The 21,917-nt window shown below is 41.7% G+C and overlaps 1 protein-coding gene across 12 annotated transcripts in view; it reads right to left on the bottom strand.

The window, feature by feature from the left end:
* The window catches only part of LOC107380808 (rho guanine nucleotide exchange factor 9), an 82,425-nt gene that overhangs the window by 15,940 nt on the left and 44,568 nt on the right, over positions 1 to 21,917 (bottom strand). For 10 of the 12 annotated variants that reach the window (XM_070547921.1, XM_015955591.3, XM_015952549.3 and 7 more), the window contains 7 exons: positions 19,787 to 19,966; positions 17,831 to 17,920; positions 16,570 to 16,770; positions 9,568 to 9,747; positions 8,993 to 9,225; positions 7,874 to 8,003; positions 6,938 to 7,069 (listed from right to left, as the gene is read on the bottom strand). In XM_070547921.1, coding sequence (XP_070404022.1) covers positions 6,938 to 7,069; positions 7,874 to 8,003; positions 8,993 to 9,225; positions 9,568 to 9,747; positions 16,570 to 16,770; positions 17,831 to 17,920; positions 19,787 to 19,966 — 1,146 coding nt within the window. The remainder of the gene's footprint in view (positions 1 to 6,937; positions 7,070 to 7,873; positions 8,004 to 8,992; positions 9,226 to 9,567; positions 9,748 to 16,569; positions 16,771 to 17,830; positions 17,921 to 19,786; positions 19,967 to 21,917) is intronic. The other 2 variants (XM_015953331.3, XM_054738471.2) reach the window with 1 other exon arrangement.

Here is a 21,917-nt window from a genome sequence, read left to right on the forward strand (position 1 = left end):
CAGAGTGAGTGACACACACACCGTACCTGCGGACTCCTGAGCCGATAAAAACGGCTAAATGTGCGCGTGCGGCGCGCTAAACACACGTGCAGCTTACCCCGATTGCTGTGACACCGGGTTGGGGTTGGGGGTGCAGCTGTGGTTGGGACAATTATTACATTAACTGATGGACCTGTAAATAAATAGTTTATAAATAAGGTAGAAATAAGTTCCTCACGCTGATAAATAATAACTAATCTCTCTGAGGACACGGTGCTAGTGCACGCTCCTAGTAAGTAAGTAAGTAAGTAACTTTATTTCTATAGCACCTCTCACAGACAAAAAGGTCACAAAGTGCTTCACAAGTTAAAAGGCAACAACATATAAATACAGTAAAATACAGCCACAATATACAGTGTCAAATAAAACCAATCTGAATGAGACTAAGTTTAAAATGCCTGGAGAAACAAATGGGTTTTAAGATTGCTCTTAAAAACATCAACTGAGTCGATTGAGCGTAAAGACAGAGGTAGCTCATTCCAGAGCCTAGGAGCGACGGCCTGGAATGAGCGATCTCCTCGTGTCCTGAACTGAGTACGTGGGACCATTAAAAGGTTTTGATCCATAGATCTCAGCCTGCGAGAAGGCGTGTAAGGGCAGAGCATGTCTCGAACATACAATGGAGCCAGACCATGCAGCGCTCTGAAAGTCAGCACAAGAATTTTAAAATTTATGCGAAATGTGATAGGAAGCCAATGAAGAGCTTTTAAAATGGGGGTAATGTGGGCCCTTCTGTTGTCACGGGTCAGAATTCTAGCTGCACAATTCTGGACTTGTTGTAAGCGGGACAGCTCTTTTTTGTTTAGACAAGAAAATAAACTATTACAGTAGTCTAAACGGGATGATGTAAACGCGTGAATAATCAACTCAAGATCAGCTTTAGACACCATTGTTCTGAGTTTAGAAATTTGTCTCAAGTGGTAAAAACAGTTTCTAGTTAACTGCTTTGCGTGATGTTCAAGAGACATTCCTACAGCACCTTGACATGACTAAATAAATGTTATGCAACATTTAGTGAACAGCAATTTGCATGTATTTGTTATAAATGCCACTGTATAATTCTTGCTGTCAGTATTTGCAAGATATTGGTATTTGGGTCTGTACTGGTTAGACTTAAATGAGTTAAACCAAGGTCTATAGCCCTTGGGTCATAAACTATGAGCTATAAGTATATTGGTCTTTTTATACTGAAAATCAGGAGTTATTTTAGTGATCATCTTGTTTCTTGTTTATTTTTGCCCTGATTGTGCCCTGAGCAGTTTTATGACTGAATAAAAAAAAAAAAAAAAAAATCTACATAAATTGAAAAATTGTCTTAAATAATCGAGATCTCAATTTCAGTCACAATAATCGTGATTATTGTTTTTGCCATAATCGAGCAGCCCTACTTTAGCATATCCGGTCACATAATGATGACGTCATATTCAGCGGTCGTTGTGCATCATTTCAGGCCTCGTGGTCAACTGTCTGAACTGCTGAACAGAAGTGCCTGGCTTATTTTCTAAATAAAATAAATATGTGCAATACGTTGTCAACATCAGTGAGTCTCTAAGTCTATTCTTTTTGTATGTTATATATGTTAAAATATGTGTAAATAGGTCGTTGATTAACACTTGCAATTTAGTGTTGTGATGGTTTTAAAAAAATTCTGAAGGTAGTAAAAAAAGTATTAAAAAGTAGTAAATTTTACTTAAGGATTGCTGTATATACCCTGAACTAAAAACTGTCTGCATCCCTTTCAGTTTTTGTTGCTGACGAGGTCCCCGGGTTCAGATGCTAACACTGGGATGAAACAAGGAATCTCTCATACTAAAAATGTAATTTAACCAGTGTTGGGAGTAACGCGGTACAAAAGTAATTAATTACTGTAATGCATTGCTTTTTGTTGTAATGTGGTAATGTAAGGCATTACAGGGAAAGAAAATGGTAATATTTACTCGGTACAATCGTCAGTAACGCGGTAATTACAATGCATTTTTAAACCCAGAATCAAGATGTGTTCCTTAAAAATTCAAATTGCGGGAAACCCGAAGAAAGATCCAGTATCTGCATATATTACGTCATTTATGGACTCAGCTTTGCGGGCAGAGAGGACGCCGCGGTAACGGCTCAGCTACTCCAGCTGCGTCCTGCACGCGGCCGCAGTAACATTCACAAAATCGCTCCACTAAAACAAAATAATTCACTTGCGATTGTTCATATCAGCGCATGTTCTCTGGAATTTTGTGCTTTTCTGACGTGCTTTGCCTCAGCTGAGTTCATAATCTGTGCCCCGGTGATTTCATCTCATTACTGCTGGAGCGCCGCGCATGTGAAGATCCCTTTGGCTGATGGATAGAAAGTAGGAAGTCTTGGAAACAGTTTTTTCTGGAAGACGGAGAAAACATGCAGCATGCAGGAAGGTTAGAGAGAGAAAGGGCCGGAAATTATTCAAATAAAATCAAGAAAAAAAGAAAAAATTAGGTAGATTTATCCCCAATACACATGTTTACCAGTGAAAAGCAATAACATATGAGCATTTAATATTTATACATGTGATAGAATCAGATCACCCCAGAAGTCAGTCCCACATCCAGGGCCGTATCAAGGCATTTGGGGACCAAGGCAAATATAGGCTTGGAGCCCCCACCACCTCACTCCCTGATCAGTTAATATAAGATGGCAGCGTGCTGAGAGTACAGATTGTTGTTGCTTTTATTTAATAAACAATCATTTTAAAGCACTGTTATTATATCTGACTGTTTTTAACAGCAATCCTAGTTCAGACACCACATCACCTTCCACATATATGTCATGAGCTTACTGAGAATCAGATTACCAGATTCATATTGAGGTTGTATTGGTGAAAGTAACTTAAAGTAATGCAAAAGTAGTGTAATGTAGGGCTGCAACAAACGATTATTTGGATAATCGATGAATCGGATGGGGTCTCGACACGATTAATCGATTAATCGGATTACATGGGGACATTGTTAAAAACTGCTAGGGAAAAGTTATTTCTCTCCTTCCTTCACTTTATTAAACACAACATTATTAGAAAACAGTTCAATAGCAGAAAAACAACATGCCATCACCTAAATTGTCTTATAAGGTGTATAGACAGAGACCCTAAGCTACACCTATCTGTGACCTAAAATGCTTGGTCCAAGTTAAACAGCTTAAAGAGCAAGTCAACCCCTACCAGAGTCTAACTCCACTCCCACTTCATGTTTGAAAAATGCAACACATGCTGTTGCCTGGCAGACCGAGAGGGCGGAGCCACTAACAAATACACACACATTCAGGCTCACGACAGCATTGTGACATCATAATGTACCAGTTTACATCATAGCATACTTCTTAGCCAATAGCGGCGGCAGATTTAAATTAAAATACAGTGCAGAGTTTTTACCTGACAACGGCACAACACTGCCAGTTTTAGGCAGAATATTTAAATTTGAACTAAGATGCACTGAAGTGCCAAATTATTGACGACACGTGTCTGCAGCACGATTAGACACTCGTTTATTTAGTTTATTAGCAAAAAAAATGTTTATTTGGGGGTAACTTGCTCTTTAAGGGGAATTCTCATCGGTTTTGTTTGATCTCATCTGTAGACATTATAATTGGGGATGTCAAACAACTAATTTTTAAATGTAATTAAACATAGGCTGTGAATTAATCAAAATTAATCACTATTTCCAAAAATGACTGACAAAATACCAAATAAAACAAAAGTAAATGAATGCCATCCTCCTTGCGATGATGCCCTGGGCAACTGCCATAAAGTCACATCAAGAAATGCTGCTGATCATTCCAATGATCCCAAATAGACTCACATTAGGCCACATGAAAGCAACTGAACCCAAAAATATATTAACCAGTATATAACTGCACTCTCACACAACACGCCTGCAGCGAGTGAGTACTTCTCCCTCCCTTTTAAAAGCGTTTTGCTTCCGAGGACATTGTGGTTGTAAAGCCACATGCTAGTAGTCTGTTCCCGGTGTAATCAACCAGTTTCTGCGGGGAATGTAACGGCGGAACCGGTTCGCAGCAGCGCGAGTCCCCCCCCCCCCCCCCCCTTTTTTTTTAATAGCGTTGCGCTTACGATTTTATAGACTTTTTTTTAACGAGCTTAGGGCATGTCTAGCCTGTGTAATAATCCGGGGCTTGGGTGAATCACTTTTGAAAAGTTTTTAATTTACCCGGACACAGAGCTCTCTCCTTCCTCACTGATTCGGCATGCTTGCTTTTAAGATGCTGCATCACCTAGTACAACCGTGCCATGCTAAGTCTGACCTACAAACGTTGCAGGTAACAAATGTCTTTGCCTGATTTAACTGAAAATGCTCCCAAACTTTAGAAGTTTTAACTTTGTTGGGTCTCGCTGCTTCACCCGGCTCCCTCGTGCTGATCAGACTTGCTTCCGGTCTGTGCAACGGCGGTCGGGGGGGGGGGGGGGGGGTTGGGGGGCTTTTGGAAGAGTTGCGCAACACAACGAATCGATGACGCAATTCGTTGCCAACACTTTTAGTAATCGATTTTCATCGAATTTATCGATTCGTTGTTGCAGCCCTAGTGTAATGCCTTACAATTTAAAATCAGTAATATTGTAATGTAATGAATTACTTTAAAATGAGGGTAACAAGTAATAAATAATGCATTACAATTTTGAAGTAACTTGCCCAACACTGAATTTAACACATACTCATTCAATGGAACAATATTATTATACAGGTGCACCAAATGACTCCCAAACCATTCCTCTCGTTTCTTGTCAGTTAGTGCACTTCGTAGGCGAGCTTTGTATCAGAAAACACACATCAAATGTCAGTTTAGCTAGTTTTGGATTAGCTGACTGAATGTTAAACTATTCTTGCATTAAACTACATAAAAGCATCAGGGCATTCTTCCAACATTAGCTACGTTTACATGGGCACAAGTAATCAGAGTGACTGCCTCATCAGATCAAAAATTCTTTGCGTAAACATGTCAATCAAAATATTCTGATCCGAAAAGACCTGATCTGAATTAAATTTCCATTCTGACTGAGAGAGGTGGCTTTGTCTGATGATCAGTCATACTGACGTCCATGTACACATCTGTTCAGATTGTCGGAGTGAAATAATGCCCATGAGTACAACTTCAGCGTGACATCTTATGCCTTTGCAGACGCTCAGGACAAGTCTGAGGAGCTGGAGGACGGTGTGAGCGGGTGACCATAAGTACGTTATCCTGCTCTCCTCTCCTGTGGTGGAGGAGCAGTAGCGTTACGTACCGCTGAGCCTGTAGCTTAGTTAAAGTGATCCGTAAAAACAAAAGCATCCAGGTAAACCGCGATGAAGGTGCATGCATTCATTTTCTTAACCCGCTTACCCTCGCAGGGTCACGGGGGGCTGGTGCCTATCTCAGCAGTCTCCCAGCATGCAGGCGGGGTACACCGTGGAAAGGTCGCCAGTCCATCGCAGGGCAACACAAAGACACACACACACACTCACACCTAAGGACTATTTTTAGAGACCAATGAACCTAACAGTCATGTTTTTGGACTGTGGGAGGAAGCCGGAGCACCCGGAGAGAGCCCACGCATGCACAGGGAGAACATGCTAACTCAAGCAGAGAGACCCCAGGCTGGGATTTGAACCCAGGACCTTCTTGCTGCAAGGCAACAGCGCTAACCACTGCACCACTGTGCAGCCCAAGAAGGTTCATAACGAGGGAAGAAAACTGAAGTCAATTCGGACAAAGCTAGAGAATAAGAAAATAAAATCCAGGGGAGAGGCGTGCAGACAAGACGACGTTTGTTCACAAAGACAACTCTGTGCATGCTCAACCTATTTAATCGGACTGAATGCTCGGTGGGGATATCTGGCGCGTGTAAATGTAGCTAGTGACTAAATTAGTGCACGGTGAACACAAAAGCTTGGCTAAGGCACAAACCATGCAGATGAACCAAAATAATTTCTCTGCTCTTAAAGCTAAGAGATAAACAACGCTGACACACTCTGTACTCCATCCAAAGTACATCAGTTGACAACAATAACAATACAAAACCTGACAAGCCTTCAGTTTGGTTTTGTGCAATGAAATAAAAGTCAAAGTAAATGAAAGGGTGGTAATTTGCTAAATCAGGATGATCATACAATAATCACATAAAACCGTTCTGCAAAATGTCTCTCATGAATAGAGGATAAAAAGATGGAAAGAGGTCTTTTAATTAGCAACGAAAAGAGAAATGTACTTCTTGTGTTGATGAAGAGGAGATGGGAAGAACATGTTCTTACTGTACCGTGCCCTTAGGGCTGGCGCGAGCCCCTACACATGTACTACAGGTTATGCAACACGTCGCTGCTGAGTCCAGACTGAATCAGAACAGCCAAAGATCGAGGAAAACAGTTGGGTCTAATTTCGAATGTCAAAGATGAAACAGAACAACCGCATGTCTCGTAGTTTTCTATGTGTTTGTCTTTGTAGTGATGTGTGTGTGAGAGTGTGTGCTAATGCCATTATATGGCCTCTGTGCATGTTTGTGTCTAAGTGTCTGTCTGCATTTGTGTCTCTAACTCAGTGCATGCGTCGAGTCCAGCCAAGCACAAACATTGGTTTGACAGGAAGGATAACAGCCCAAGTGCATCAGAGCCCAAACTACCACAGCTCCATTTTGTGAAATGCGAAGAGGAGTTTTGAATGCGTCTTCCCAGAGGACTGGTGTGTCTCATACAACATTATGTAATCTATTTTCAACTCCTCACTGAGATTGTATGAAGTCCCGCTGTCTCCAAGCATCACTCCTACCAGCCATGTGATACCGCACATTTGAGGAACACAAACTGGGAATTTATTTACGCTAGCAGCTTGTTTTCACCCAACAAAGTCTAGAAATAAAAAGCAGAAGAAAAAAATAAGGACAGCTTACCTTCTTACAGAGTACCAGCTGATGATCAAAGAGGAAGAAGACTCGCTGCTGGCTGCGTCCATACGGTTGATAGATCCATGACAACTCCCCAGTGTAGATAAGCTCCGAGCTCCTGTCTAAGATATCATCTCCCTAGACACAAACACAGATCAGCCTTAACCAATTCAAAGGACTTTTGTACTTGGTACAGTTGCAGTCAGTTTACTCGTTATAGCAAGAGGTACTCAGCCGGTGGAAGCAGTTATGTCGTGTTTTCTGAGGCTATGACGGACCTTTCACACGTGTAGGACATTAATCATAACACTAGATTCAGGCTCTTTTAGGAGCATACTGGGTATTAAGAGTTAGGAGGATTACGCCTCATGATGAAACTGTCTTTGATCTAAATCTTTGAGGAAATACATTTTTATTGACATGAATTTAAAACTTGGTGTCAGTGATGGTGAACTTACAGAAACAATAATCACTTGATCTTTACGGAAGTGTTTCTTAATGCAGGATGATTGTGATGACATGTTGACTCTAAGACAGACTTATACAGTATAAGGTTAGCAACTGGAAGATTCATTTATTGACTTTATAATCTGTAAAGAGCAGGTTTTTCTACTGCGCCTCTTTCCTTTGCTACAATGCAACAATCTTCCTAAGACACTGCTGCGGTTGGAGAGAGAGAGAGAGAGAGAGAGAGAGAGAGAGAGAGCAACAGGTAAAACAGACCAGAGGATGTATTTTTTTTATGAAGCAGAGGGCAGAAAGGCTTTAAAGTTGCCCCGTGGGATAACACCGATTCTGGTTTTTCAAATCATCTTTTAGTGTTTTAAAGTAAGCTGAAAGTTTACGTGTACGTCTGAAAGTCTGAACATTTGAAAGCATTCTTTTGCTGTTAAATGTAAAAATGGGATGAGTATTAGAGAGGATCATCAGTGTTAAGTATACCTCCCAGTCCAGAACTGAAGCTTGCCACTGGGCGATCTTGTCAATGTTCTCCAACCTCCTCTTCCTCTCATTGATCTGTTGAGTGACGTTCCGCATTACAGCCAGGGCTGCTGCCACGTATCGATAGTCACTACAAACACAACACATACGTAATGACTTCACAGTGTTGAGGGTTACGTTACAGCCTTGGAGGCTGGCCACTCAAAGGCATATAATGCTGCTTTAGTGAATGATACTGAGCGGCCCATTAAAGGCAGTGGTGATAAACTCAAGTAACTGAAGTAAGCCCATTGAAATACATTCAAATGAGCACACAGCTACTTAATTTTAATCAGCCATTTCTTTATTCGCCATTAAGTCTGACAGCATCTATGCTAACTGAGCTGGATTTATCCCTCTGGCTTAGACGTGCCGTGGATCCAATCCACACTTTGGAAGATAGCACGCGTGTGTGTGTGTGTGTGTGTGTGTGTGTGTATAAGTGAGGCAGCCCTATATCTGGCAGATTCTCCACAGCTCTCAAACAGTGAAACACTGAGATCTGGCAGGCCTTTCTGGCAGAGCTGGCACCTGCCTCTCCCTGGCTGAGAATGCTTGGTTTGTGAATGACTGGAGCTGGCAGAGACACGCTGAATTACTTGCACCATCGTTTTTTTTTAGAGCTCACACGAGTGAGTCTGCACAACTGGAGGCTCACGTGTGCTTTTGTGCAGCAAAGCACACGTACTAGTTTATGTCGGCTTCCTAAACGGGCGTGCAGCTCCATACTTCTCTGTTTAATATGCTCCTCCTCTTCCACTAATTTGAAAATGAAAATAATCGCTTAATAACTGCACCTAATATTCATTACATCCGATTCTCTCATATCAAACACTTTTTTATTCTCCACAACATGAACTAAGTAGTTAAACAGTGCAGAAAACATTTGCTTCATTTCATGCATGGATGATGGCCACAATTAGAAGAATCAACCCAACACCTGCAAGCGCTGCAATGCAGCATAATGCATCTGGAGCACAATGGTGCATCACTAACAGCTCCCCTGTATACAAACAAATACCTATAAAAACAGTAACAGAATTTAAGCTTTAACGCCATCTTGACTGAAAAAGACAGTACCTGTGCTCCTGGGCGGTATACTTAAGAAGCTCAGCCAACTGGAGAGGATATTTGCAGATTTTCTGAACAGGCGTGAGCAGGAAGCCATCGATAGCGATGTCAATCATTTGCTGGAGGAGGCGACAAGCCTCGAAGAAGTGCTGGTACCTGCCGTCCCTCATTAGTTTACTCAGCTCCATGCAGGCATCCAAGTGGTTGTTACAGTATTCTGAATAGATCCAAAACCCATCTTGCTGTTGGGCGAAGGAGAAAAGACTTGGGTCAGACAGGTTAATAGTAGAACGACTGATTAGAAATACATTTTCTACAAATAAATAATAAGGATTTTTAAACTGTTCATAAAAATATTTATTCTCAGGATCATGGCCCACTCATCATTTGTCTTAACCTGTCTGCTGGTCCTTTAATTACCTCCCAAACCAAGCTGCTGTCTCAAGATTTCGTTTAGTTCAGATCTTTAGATTACAAACCCAACACAATTATTGGCAGTTACTGTTGCTGCTGGATGGACAGCAGGTTTTAGGTCATTTTTTTATTGCTTTAAATTCATCTGGAGGGGAACTGAAAATACTTACGTGTTCTAAAAAGCACGGCCCAATTTCAGAGAGGTGTGGTTCTTCTGTGTTGTACTGTTTCTCCAGATCTCTAACAAAACCCATCTGGAAGCGGTAAATGTCCTCAATGTTTCCAAAAATGACCTTCAGCTGGTCGTCGTTGAACATGTCCACACGCTTCCTACACTGGCGTAAGTAACCCTACAAGAACACAAGAAAGAGCTTTCAGAAATCGTGCTGTTCAGAGCAGTTTCACCTATTTCACATTCAGCCTGATCCACAGGGAACAGCGACACAGCCGCTTGTACTTAACTAAAGGTCAGGAAACTTTAACATTTTGTGAAAATATCAACACGTCCAAGTAACACAAATATTAATCGGTGGTTTCACATTTCATAATTAGCAGAAACATTTTTTATTGATTTATTTTTTCAGTCACTGAAAAGGCAGACGTTGTTTTAGCACTAAGAAAACCCAGACAGAAGCTCGCTGCATTTCTTTCCAGCGAAGCAGAATGCAGCATGCTTCCATTAGCAAGAATGGTAAGGGTGAGGTGAAATTTATGCTTTATGGCAACTATTTTTAAACTTTACACTTCATTCACAGTACAAACAAAGGGTATACAGAGGATTAGAACAGATGATTAGATAAGCAAAAATGTGCAGGGAAACCACCCAAAGTCAACGTGGTGTATTAATCTGTTTCATCTGTTTTGATACGACTCCTGTGCACTCATGCAGCTGCTGCTGGCACTCTGCAAAACAAACAAACCCGAACCACCGTGTGGCTGAATATTCTCACAGCTGAAATCAGCTGATAGAGATAGGACAACAACATATTTTAGCACAATCTATTATAATGTAGTTCTGCTTTTATTTCATGTTCATTAAGTCAAATCAAATTCACGAGTACTTTTAAAACACAGATGTTGACCAGAGGGCTGAACACATTAAAGCTGGTTCAGATCCATAAAAAGGGTGCCTGAAGCAAGCAAGGCGAGGCGGCTTTATTTGTATGGCACATTTCATTCACACAGGAAATTCAATGTGCTTTCCAGGAGCTAGAACAACAAAATGAACGTGACAGCATAGTTAAATACATTTAAGTCAGATTAAATACACAAATTAAATTCAAAGTTAAGAATCAAACAAAAGGCAATGTTAAAACATGAGCAGTTACAGTGCAGAAGGTGCAGCATAAGAAACATTCATTCAAAGGCAGATGAATACATGAAAGTTTTCAATTTCGATTAAAGTCACTAGTGTTGGGCACATTTGAGGTCACGAGGAAGCTGATTCCATCTAGGCAAAAATTACTTGATTTTAAAAGAAACGTATTATACCTTTTTTAAAAAGTTATAATAGTTCTACGGTTAACACAAAACTTGTTCATGACATTCTCCGCACCAAATCCCTCTCACATAAACCATTTTCAGTTCAGCACTTTCCAAAATGAGCCGTTTCAGGGTTTTGTCATTTGAAGACAATAAGCTGCTGCTGGCCACACCCACACATCCCCTGATTGGTTATTAAGAGACGTGAAGCCTGGATATCTGGGGGGAGCTTGGTGTAGAGCTGCTGCTACGCATGCCCGAACGCGTTCACTGAACAATCGTTCGTGAATTCGTTCGTTTTTTCATGAACGTGAACTGAACTTGTTCGTATTTTGCCTGACGAACGTAAAAGTGTTCATCCTGGTGTGCGTGAACGGGTTTATGAACGCGTTCTTTCGCCGTTCTAGCTCCAGATCTCCATGGAGCTTTTCTGGAGCTAAAGCCTAGCTAAAACTTCCTGTTAACCATAGAGTTTATAAAACGTAGAACCCGCAAATGAGGCCAAAGGCAGTAGCAGTTGTTGCGGCGTCTACCCTTCTATGTCTACGCTGTCAGCAGGAGTCAAAGTTCATTCAGAAAAATTGAAATGGGACTTAACTGAAAGATTATACATTTAATGTTTTGCACTTTTAATATTGCAGTTTGAGTTTAGCTCAGCCTGCCTCCTAAGATTGTTTAATAATTTCCCATTTTATTTATATATATGTATATATATATATATATATATATGTATATATATATATATATATATATATATATATATATATATATATATATATATATATATATATATATATATATATATATATATGAGAAAAAAATAGCTATGAACTAGTTCGTTTGTGGAACAGTAAACTTAGTTCAAAATGTTTAAATTATGAACTAAGAAACAAACTAGTTCGTTTTAAAATGTATGAACTGAACTTTGAACTAGTTAGTTTTTTAACAAACTTTCCCAACACTGGTCCAGAGCATAAGCATATATAAGCGTCAACCGGTGGTGGGGTCTAAGCTAATGTCCCTTATTGTGACATCACAATAAGGGACATTGCAGCATCTGATTTCTGGCAGAAAACTAACTGGAAGTTTGTATTAAAATTTGGAATGTTTATTGCAGCAGTAAAGACCCACATGGCAGCACAAAAAGATGCAAAACGTGAGATTTTAAATGCAATAAACAAAATGCTGCAAACAATTTCCACATACACACAATAGGATTTTATGAAACAATTACCCCACACTGAGCACTGGCAGACTTTCAACATGTTGTGTGTCCACGTACTTATGTTTTAAAGACTTAGTTGTTCATGAGTAAGGCCGCCAAGTCGGCATCAACCAAGGTGCGTCCTTAAATGTTCGAGCATGCTCTGTGGTTAATGTCTGTACTTAGGTGGTAGTCTAATTCTATTGGTTCATATTGCATTGAGCTCTAAGGGACAGGGGGCGGGCTTAGCAAAAAAAAAAAAAAAAAAAACGTATTTCCTACATTACATCACAGTACATGAAAAGACCATCACTATTATGCATTTCTAAAAGATCCTACATAATTCCTAAAAGGGGAAACTGGATAGAAGCTTTAAGTGACAATCAGAAAATAATTTTTTCAACAAATTAGAAAAACCTTCTTAAGTGTGAGGAAAACTGTGATGCTGTTACCTTTTTTGTAATTCCCAAATAGAGCTTCTCCTGGTTGTTTTTGTTTTCCTGAGACTCCTCACCATGTTCAGAACCATGATCTCATGATGCTCCTACCAAGTAAACTCAGGATCACACCACTCTCCAAGCCTTGTCCTTGCACAGCTCCTTCTGGCAACGCTCAGCTGCAGCTAAAGACCAAACCTGGGCCCCATACCATAGAGACAATGTAACCAGCATCCCCCAAACGTCACCCAGAACCTCCATATGCTGCTTCCCCAATAATAAACCACCACAGCCTCACTACACAGGTCTTTTTCATGCTCAAAACCAGCACTCTCTATCATGTGACGAGGATTTTCTTTGTCTACATCCATGTTCTGGATGATTTTTCATATTGCAGTGAAGACTTGATCCAATGTGACGAAGCATGCATTACTAAATGACACTGAAAAACATTTGCATTCATTTGAAAATTCACTTAAATATTGCAAATTGCCTCTACAGAGAATATGCAGGGATCTCAAAATAAAATTTAATACACTTTGAAAACTTTTAAAGACTTTCTAAAATAAAATTATGACTTCATCACAATGAACTAATCAACCATTAAACAATCGTGTATACATTTGTTAATACTTCATTGCTTCATTTTCCACTTCATCTATTGGCGGGATACATCACGTCTGGGACGGAAAGGCTGTAGCTATAGTAGGTAAAGTCACGTGGTACGAAAACACAAGCAAACCGCTGGCCCAGAAGACCAAAATATTGTTATTTTATTAGTTTATAACTAGGGTTGGGCCTCGTTTGATTTTGAATGATTCCGATTCCAATTCCTAGTTTCAATTCCAGTTCCTATTGATTCCCGATTCCGGTTCTTTGAAGACATGACATGCTGTACATGAGCCAGCTAACCACAGGTCCTACTTGATGAAATAATCTTAACTTCAGCATGAATTTTAATTCTATGAACAACAACATCACCTTCATTTAGACAAAAACGTGATTTGGAGAAAAAAGGAAAAGACTTGCAGCACAACCAGTGTGTTTGTTTCTGACCACAACCAAAGTGTGGAAGCAGCCTCTGGGATGAGAGGCTAAATGTCTCCAACAGATCCAGAAACGTCCAGCTGTTTTCAGCTACAACTCTCAGGATGATCATGTCCAGGATGACTGAGAACTACACCTCCATGCTGCAGCAGCGTTCAGTCAGAACAGGAAGTGAAACTTAAACGTAGCTGCTGTCAGTAACAATCAAGCCCCCACAATGAGGCTCAAAAATTGAAGTAATCCCGGAAGCACTAAAAATTGCAGTTCCACCCTCATCCACTAGGGGCTGGTGTCAGAAGTGAGCAAATCCTCATTGACTCCCATGTTAAAAATACCAATTTCACAGCAGAAATAAACATGTTTACATCCTGGTACCAGAACATGTTTTTGGTTTAAATGATCTAGTTTACACTCATGACAACTCTGAGGGGGGTGAATGTTTTTCTCACTCTTCTGTTTAAGTGTATTAAAAGCCTAAAATTCTGTATAATTAATGAGCATCAGACCCACGTGACCACAGAGCTAGCTCCGTGGAAAGGCCTCAGTAGAGCCTCGGTCTGGCCTGGAAACTGTTCCGGGATTTTGAGTCTCTGTGTTTGTGTATTCTGTTTTGGATATAATTTGTGCAATTGTTGGACAAAATGACTTGCTGTGGCATTAATTGCACTAATAGAGCGTCCAAGGAGTCTCCACTTCATTTTTTTCGGTAAGTAAAATTATATTTATGTATTTTAGGTCACTGCCGAGCTGAACTTAGATTTTAACATGTACTGTTTAACCATGAAATTTAAATGTAATAGGGTAAAACCCAGTGCATTTAACATAATGCTGCACTTTAGAAAATGGGTTGAAATATAACATGTTGGTGGAGCTGGGTTCCCACTATCGGCTTGTGGAGCTCTCGGGAGACAGATGTTTTCCACCCGGTTCTCCCCTCCCCGCAGCTCGGCGCATCTGTCTGATCGCGGCTCCTGACTGATGCGCGGGCTGCCGGCTTGTGGAGCTCTGGGATGGAAACCTTTCCGCCCGGTTCTCCCCAGCGGCAGCTCTGCGCATCTCAGATCGCAGCGGCGCATGTCTGCTGTGCGGCTGCCGGCTTGTGGAGGTCTCGGAGACCGCTGTGTTCCACCCGGTTTTACCCAGCGGTCAGCCCGGCGTATCTCTGACTCAGAAGCTCTGGTGTTGTGCACCGTTAACTCCGATTGTAGCTAGGTTGCTACCTCCGTTAGCTTAGCTCCCACCTCCGCGTTAGCTTTGGGTTAGCTTCAGGTTAGCTTGTAGCTAGTTCGACCGGGTGTCGTCAGTTGATCCCAGCCTTACAGCCCCACCCTCAGCTCCACCTCTCTTAACTTTTGTGGAATTGTCTGGGCTTGACGGAACCTGTGACACGGTCAAAATGGCGGTGGTGGCCACCTCCCATTTGGGATCAAAAACGTGTTATTGGAGCCTATGGAAACCCATTGTCCAATATTTATATGTCAATGGTAACAATCTAAGATTTTAAACATTAAAACTCAACAGAAATAGTTCAGAAAGGAAATTAAAATGTTCACAACTTTGTGTTTGATTTGTTATTATTATTATTATAATTATTTATTGTGGCAGGAGCTGGTGTGGTCCACCACAGAGAAGCTGCCCTAGCATGATGACTTTAATTATTCTACAGGTTATTGTTCAGCCTTCTGACGCTCATGCTCACACACGAGTGTTGGTGAGCGGCTGCGTCTGACTGCTGACGCTCCGTGTGTGTTGTTATTTCTGCAGTGAGGCAAACTCACCTCACACCGTCCAGAGTTTGTTCTTTAAAGCTTCTATTAAATCCACCGTGTTGACGTATTTTAACACGTTTCCTCTACGCTGCGGGAGTTAAAGTTTACATTACAGAGTACATGTTCGGCAGACGCGTTTGTTTATATTTGGCCGCTGCATGCGGGGTGGGGGCAGGGAGGGGGGACTCGTGCTGCACACAGACAGCTGGTGTGATCAGCTCTGAAAAGCCTTGATCACAATTTGCAGATCACGTTTATTTTTCACGGAGATCGGCCGTGTATTCCTCTTCCGTCGGCATTCTAGGAATCAAAATAAAAAACTTTATGCTTGATTCACAACCCTATTTATATGTGTCTATTTTTTATACCTGGAAACTCGGAGGGTGTGAAAAATTTGAAAACTAAAATTACCCTCGGTACATTTTTTTTATTGCAATAATCTATTGGAATATTTATTTAAATCATCAATGCAATATTGTTGGCAAAATGCAAACAATTTTCTACCATGAGGTTCAGACAGTCCGTCTGTTAAAAAAAACAAAACAGAAACATATAATAAACTGACAGAAATAATCAGAATAATATTAAGAGAATAAGTTTAAGTATCTCGGGGTCTTGTTCACGAGTGAGGGTAGGAGGGATCGGGAGATCGACAGGCGGATTGGTTCGGCGTCTGCAGTGATGCGGACGCTGAGCCGATCTGTCGTGGTGAAGAGGGAGCTGAGCCAGAAAGCCAGGCTCTCGATTTACCGGTCGATCTACGTCCCAATCCTCACCTATGGTCATGTGGACAAATCGATGTCTGGTGACCTCTGACATTACAGTGGGCAAATAACTTTAGACATCTCCAACGCTACAACAGATGAAGATTCTGGTTCTGAGGTTTTCTAAGAGGCTCTCAACAAATCTAACTGCCAGCAAAGTAGAGTTCAGTTTCATTAAGTGCAATTTTTTTTCTCTGCATTTATCAAATACAGATAAGTTGGATACAAACGACTGAGACTGTTGGGCAGAACGTGGAAGATAGACTGCTTTTCAATCCAGAATAAATAATATGCCAGGAATAAAAGTGTGAATGTGGGAGTGTTACAAATGTTTAATGGCATAAAAAAATCTTACACCTTTCAGTTGATTCATTTTCTTACAGTTTACTCAGTAAACATATTAGGGTCCAGTCCAGTGTGTGTGTGTGTGTGTGTGGTGTGTGTGTGTGTGTGGTGTGTGTGCTATTACCTCACAGATATCCTTGAGGTGTTTGATGTAGTGTCTCTCTGTGCTCATGATCTCATTGATGACATTAGCCCTCATCTGGTCCCGGTTCTGGAGGGGTGAGCCCAGACATAGGCAGTCATTGGTCGGATCCAGGTGCCCGTTCTGCACCTCGCTGGTCCCCTCGACCGGCTCTACTCCACCATCCTCCTGGTTCACCCACAGCTGAGGACAGATACATTCAAACACACCCACACATCAAGCCGCTCGATGAGAAAGGTGTCCTCTTCAGCACTGAGGGCAAAAATCTGATTTTATAAAAACGTTTCATGATGTTAAGTTTGAATCATTGCTAAAACATTTAACAGGCAGTTTAAGTAAGGACACGGCTAATCCACATACACACCAATTCCCTGAACTAAGCTCACTACCACACACACACACACACACACACACACACACACACACACACACACACACACACACACACACACACACACACACACACACACACACACACACACACACACACACAGACTGCGGAAATCTCTGATAGTTTGCTGAGGATCATAGTTACAAAAACATTCCAGATTATTAAAAGCTTCATTCTAAAAACGACATCATTTTCAGAATGTTTCATTTCAAAATTATATCCAGTGTGCAACTTAAAACTCCTTTCCTGTTACACACACACACACACACACACACACACACACACACACACACAAACACGCTATAATTCCTCACAAGCTCATACGCTAAATGTAAAGCTTGTTTCTCTCTCGCTCAGAGAAGTGTGTGGTTTTGAAGGCCCAGCAGCCCACACCAGATGACACACAGATTGCCAAGAGAACATCAAAGACCCAACGGGTAAAATGCCAAACACAAGATGGGAAATGTAGCGCCACAGACAAGCAGAGTGACGGGTGGATTGAGCACTGACTGCAGACGTGAACTGGTAGTGTGGCGTTCCGACTGAAAAACCAGAGTCAATAGTAAATAATGTACTGAGGACAATGATTTACTTTTGTAACAGAGATATTCACTGGGATTAAAGAAAATCACTCTGATATTCTTTGGTTTGTAGAACTGCTTCTGTAAGAGTCACAGTCTTTACTTTTGACTCCTTAGTTGCGCCTCTTTTTCGGCCCCTTGGAGGAATGATGTGAGAACGCCATGGGCACATTAATGTTTGGTAATGTCGAGGGTACGTTGCGTGGACAGACCAGAGCAGGGGCAGGTGAGCGGGCAGGCTGGATGGGTGGATGAAGCTGGGAAAACGCACCTTTGACGTGGTGTTTTGGAACCGTGGAGTTGCTATGGGGTTGATATAGAAAACCTGTTTTGTTTGGGGCTGAGGAGGGTGGGGTTCCACCTTGGAAAGAGAGAATGACAGAACAGAGAGAAACTTTTTGGTGGAGAGTCAGTCAGCCTGTCTGCGCTGCCCTCTCAGGTGTGAATATGGAAGGGTGGACAGGTGGGAATGGCCATGAGAAGTGTCTGGAGGTTGGGAGGGTGTTATTTTTGAAGAGCTAGAGCAAGGCTGCTATAGCTGTAAAAAGCTCATTTTAAATTTCCACATCACAACAACAATAATCCAACTTGTATATCAATGTCTTTGTGTTCCTTTAAATAAGTGACCACCAAACATTAAACATTTATCAGCCATAACATTAGAACCACCTGCCTAATACTTCTGTCGGTCTACATGGTGCCACTCAGGCAGCTCTGGCTTGACTTCAGAAGCTAGGACAGGCCGGATTGATGAAAATCCTACAGATTTCTATTTGCACTCATGTGTACAACATTTTTGTGAGAATTCTGATACGATGCCAGGCCCCACTGGGCACAATGTAGTTACACACAATTAGCAAAGCCTGGGCTAACTTGACTAATTTAACTTTACAAAACTTTACCAATTTGTTCACAGTTTACACTCATTTTATTTGTAATTTGGTCACCAAATCCCTAAAAAATGGCCTCACACCTTCTTTGTGAAAACAAATCAAGAAAGGTTTCAGACAAGAGTGAGGCCTTGTGACACACTAAATAAAACTGAGAACACCTGATGAACATTTAGAGAAATTTAAAACTCAAAAGTTCATGGTCTTAAGGCGTTTTCACATCTGGCCCGGCCCGGCCCTGTGTGGCCAGGTTTTGATCACACCATGATATCTGGGGTTCACACAGCCTTCTCAGAAACGTGGAGCATATGGGTGGGGCAAAAGAGGGGTGGAGACGTCTGTGGTTTCCTCCTTAAGTTAGTAAACAAAGGCGGCAGTGAGCAGTGTTGCTTTTGGATACTCTGATATGAAGCACACTGCTTCCTACTCTCTCTCCCACTGAGACTGCTGTGTGCTCCTCACAGCAGTCTGTCCTAATGCTGCCGCGGCTGGAGCGGTGGCTCTGAGCTGCAGTAAGAAGATGTTTACTCACTGCAACCAGACTGATAATTAATCGCACATACCGGAAGCCGCCACCGTCTAATTCTACCCACCAATCAGTAGCATTACATTCAGTCGGTAGAAGGTGTGTTGGGTCAGCTCCGCAACAAGCTGATTGCCAGAGAGCGGGTCCCAAAAAAATAAATAAATAAAACGGTCAGCCGAACACGGAAAACACACAGAATACCCAGATGCAAACACAATGAGCCTACCAGGGCTGGGCCAGGCCAACCCAGATGTGAAAGCGCCATTAAGTTCCAGTCAGGCTCAGTCTTAAAGCAGGCTCTCTGCCGTGTTGTTTAGCTGAAAAAGACCTCCGTTTGGATTTAAAGGGGTGTTTAAAATATTCTAATAGAAGTAAAACTTTAGGTACTGCACTTTTTAGATTAAATTTCAAGATGGATGACAAGTATTCAAATAACAACAAAAAGAATGGCAGGATTGAAGTTCTGACACCAGAACATGAAGAAACGTCACTGATTGTAAGTGGTCATAATGCTGTGGCTGTAAGGTGAACACGTTTTGCGTGTAATAATCCAGTCCAGTCCATTAGGTTGAAGGTAGAAGTTGATCCCAAACTAAATGTAGAGAATAATTATTGTCTTTTTTATTATTTGTGAAAACCAAACAAAGAAATTAAGCTGTTAGGCGTCCTTCAAAGCAGGCATTTTAAAACTCTGATCACATAACAGTTTGTTTATTTTCAGTTTAATTGTGTGTGTGTGCCTTCCACATTAAGTGCTAACATTTGTGTTGTGTTTAAGGTTGTCGGTCTGTCGTGGCTGCACCTAACTCACCCGTACAAAGCTGGCAGGGAACCATCCTTCCTCCTCATCTATCTGGCCCCACCACCAGTCTTTATTGGAGGCATCCAGCACCTTGATGACATCGCCGGCCTTAAACGCCAGCTCTCGATCTGCCATGGTCACATGGTCCCACACTGCCTCGGCGTTGACAACCGAACCTCCACTTATCAACTGAGAAAATTGGAGGGAGAGACAGGGTATTTCTTTTGTTTATTCTGATTACGAGGAGTCACAGCTGTGCAAATGGAACAATGGAACCGGAGTGAACAGTCAACATTTAGACATTTATCAAGCTAATCTTATTTTGTTACAGTAACATGCTCCCATTTTGGCTTCAATTCATTTGAATCCTTGTTGTTAAACCCACTCAGATTACTAATTGATGCAAATACACACCCTCAAAGCCAGAGTCCACGGGCAGTTTAGGGCCAGCAATGCAAATTTAACAACCAACAGCCAACACAGTCCACAGTACAACAAAACAAAAACAACACAAAAGGCAGAACCATTGGTGGAGAAACAGCGGAGTGTTCAGAGGTGCCGTACGAGTCCCTACATAGGGATGTAACTGGCTCATTATGACATTATAATAATTACAAGTGATAATGTAATTTAAACGCCGCGAAGCAAACACATGTGAAGGATAACGTCTCCTCCTTTATGCGCTAACTAGGGCTGCTTGTTGTCGAATCTGCAGAGCAGTCTTCAACCAAACATGGCCAGATGACTCATCAAACCTAATCTATTGATTACAAAATCATGAATAAATAATGAGGACATTTCAGAACATTGCAAATAAACATTTAGATTGTACAGCTGAGTGAACACGTTCAGAGAACTTTATGATCTGCATGACTCAGATGGAGTAATAGAAGTGAAGCCAGTAGGGTGATGAGTATTCTTTAGGGGACCTGCAGAAGCTAAAGGTTGTTCTCATTAAAGAACACGAGACAGCAGACAATGTTCCAGAGACAAGACCAGAGTCTGACATCATCAATCTCCAGCTCCGCCATCCATCACGTGGACGACTTATCTTGTAGCCTGACAGCTACGGAACTCATGAATACACACACACACGAGCGGCCACACTTTTATTTTCGTATACATTAACGTTGTCTGTGCATCTGTGGCATATTTCCTGAAACTGTTCTCCACACAGGAGTTTTCGTCAGCATTCTGCAGTCCAGAGCTAACCATGCATTCATTCCCTTGGGCTGTGGGCAGAGCAGCCAGGGCTAACCGAGCCTGACAGGCGATGCTTAAGCTCTAGGTAAGGAGCTATCAAAGGCCCGGAGACAAGGATGTCACACGAATGGGCACGGAATTAGCCGTGTTCTTTCTATTGAGGTCTCTGTATTCAATGTATTATTTTAGTAAGAAAACCAGTTTTATTTCTTTCCATTTTCAATTTTATATGTATTTCATATAAAGAGCCACAAAACCTCACAGATCTGAATTCTTACGAACGTATGTATAAACAGCAGATTGTGAGGGTGTGCATGTTTGCTTGTGCTCATCCCGATGCCCCACCACGATCCAAGCTCTCAGACTCAGCAGCTTACAATGGCCCTCCAACCTGTACACCAGCCAGCTTCCATGATGCCTCGCTGAGGCAGCTACAGTGGGATATAAGCCAATCATGGCAAAGGAGTGAACACGAGGAGGGACGTCCACACTCAGGAGAGAAGGAACAGCCGTCGTCATGGTGACAGATGAGGATGCTTCACTGGTATTGACAAGAAGATGGGATGAGGCAAGGACACTTCAGGATGCGCCAGAATATTTCCAAATTTGGGCGTGCGTGAGCAGCCACAACAAGTGTCGTGCTACTGTGCTACTTCACAGTGGCAAACCTGTTGTATCTAACTGCAGAGGTAGGTAATCTCTGCATCCAAGACCCAGAGCAGTCCTTATTTTATCAAGGGTCACTTTGAAGTCAGAGCTAAGGGTAACAATAGCTGCCGATTGTGTCTCTGTTACAGTAGTAGAGGAGGACTACTGCAAAAACATGTGTCATGCTGTCATGGAAACAAGGCAGATGCTGAAAAACATTTCAAAACTGTGGCTGGAGAGGTAATATAATTTAAATAACCTTTGGTAAAAACATAAAATAGTAACAGCT

The sequence above is a fragment of the Nothobranchius furzeri genome, chromosome 1 (assembly GCF_043380555.1).
Source record: "Nothobranchius furzeri strain GRZ-AD chromosome 1, NfurGRZ-RIMD1, whole genome shotgun sequence".
Taxonomy (NCBI): domain Eukaryota; kingdom Metazoa; phylum Chordata; class Actinopteri; order Cyprinodontiformes; family Nothobranchiidae; genus Nothobranchius; species Nothobranchius furzeri.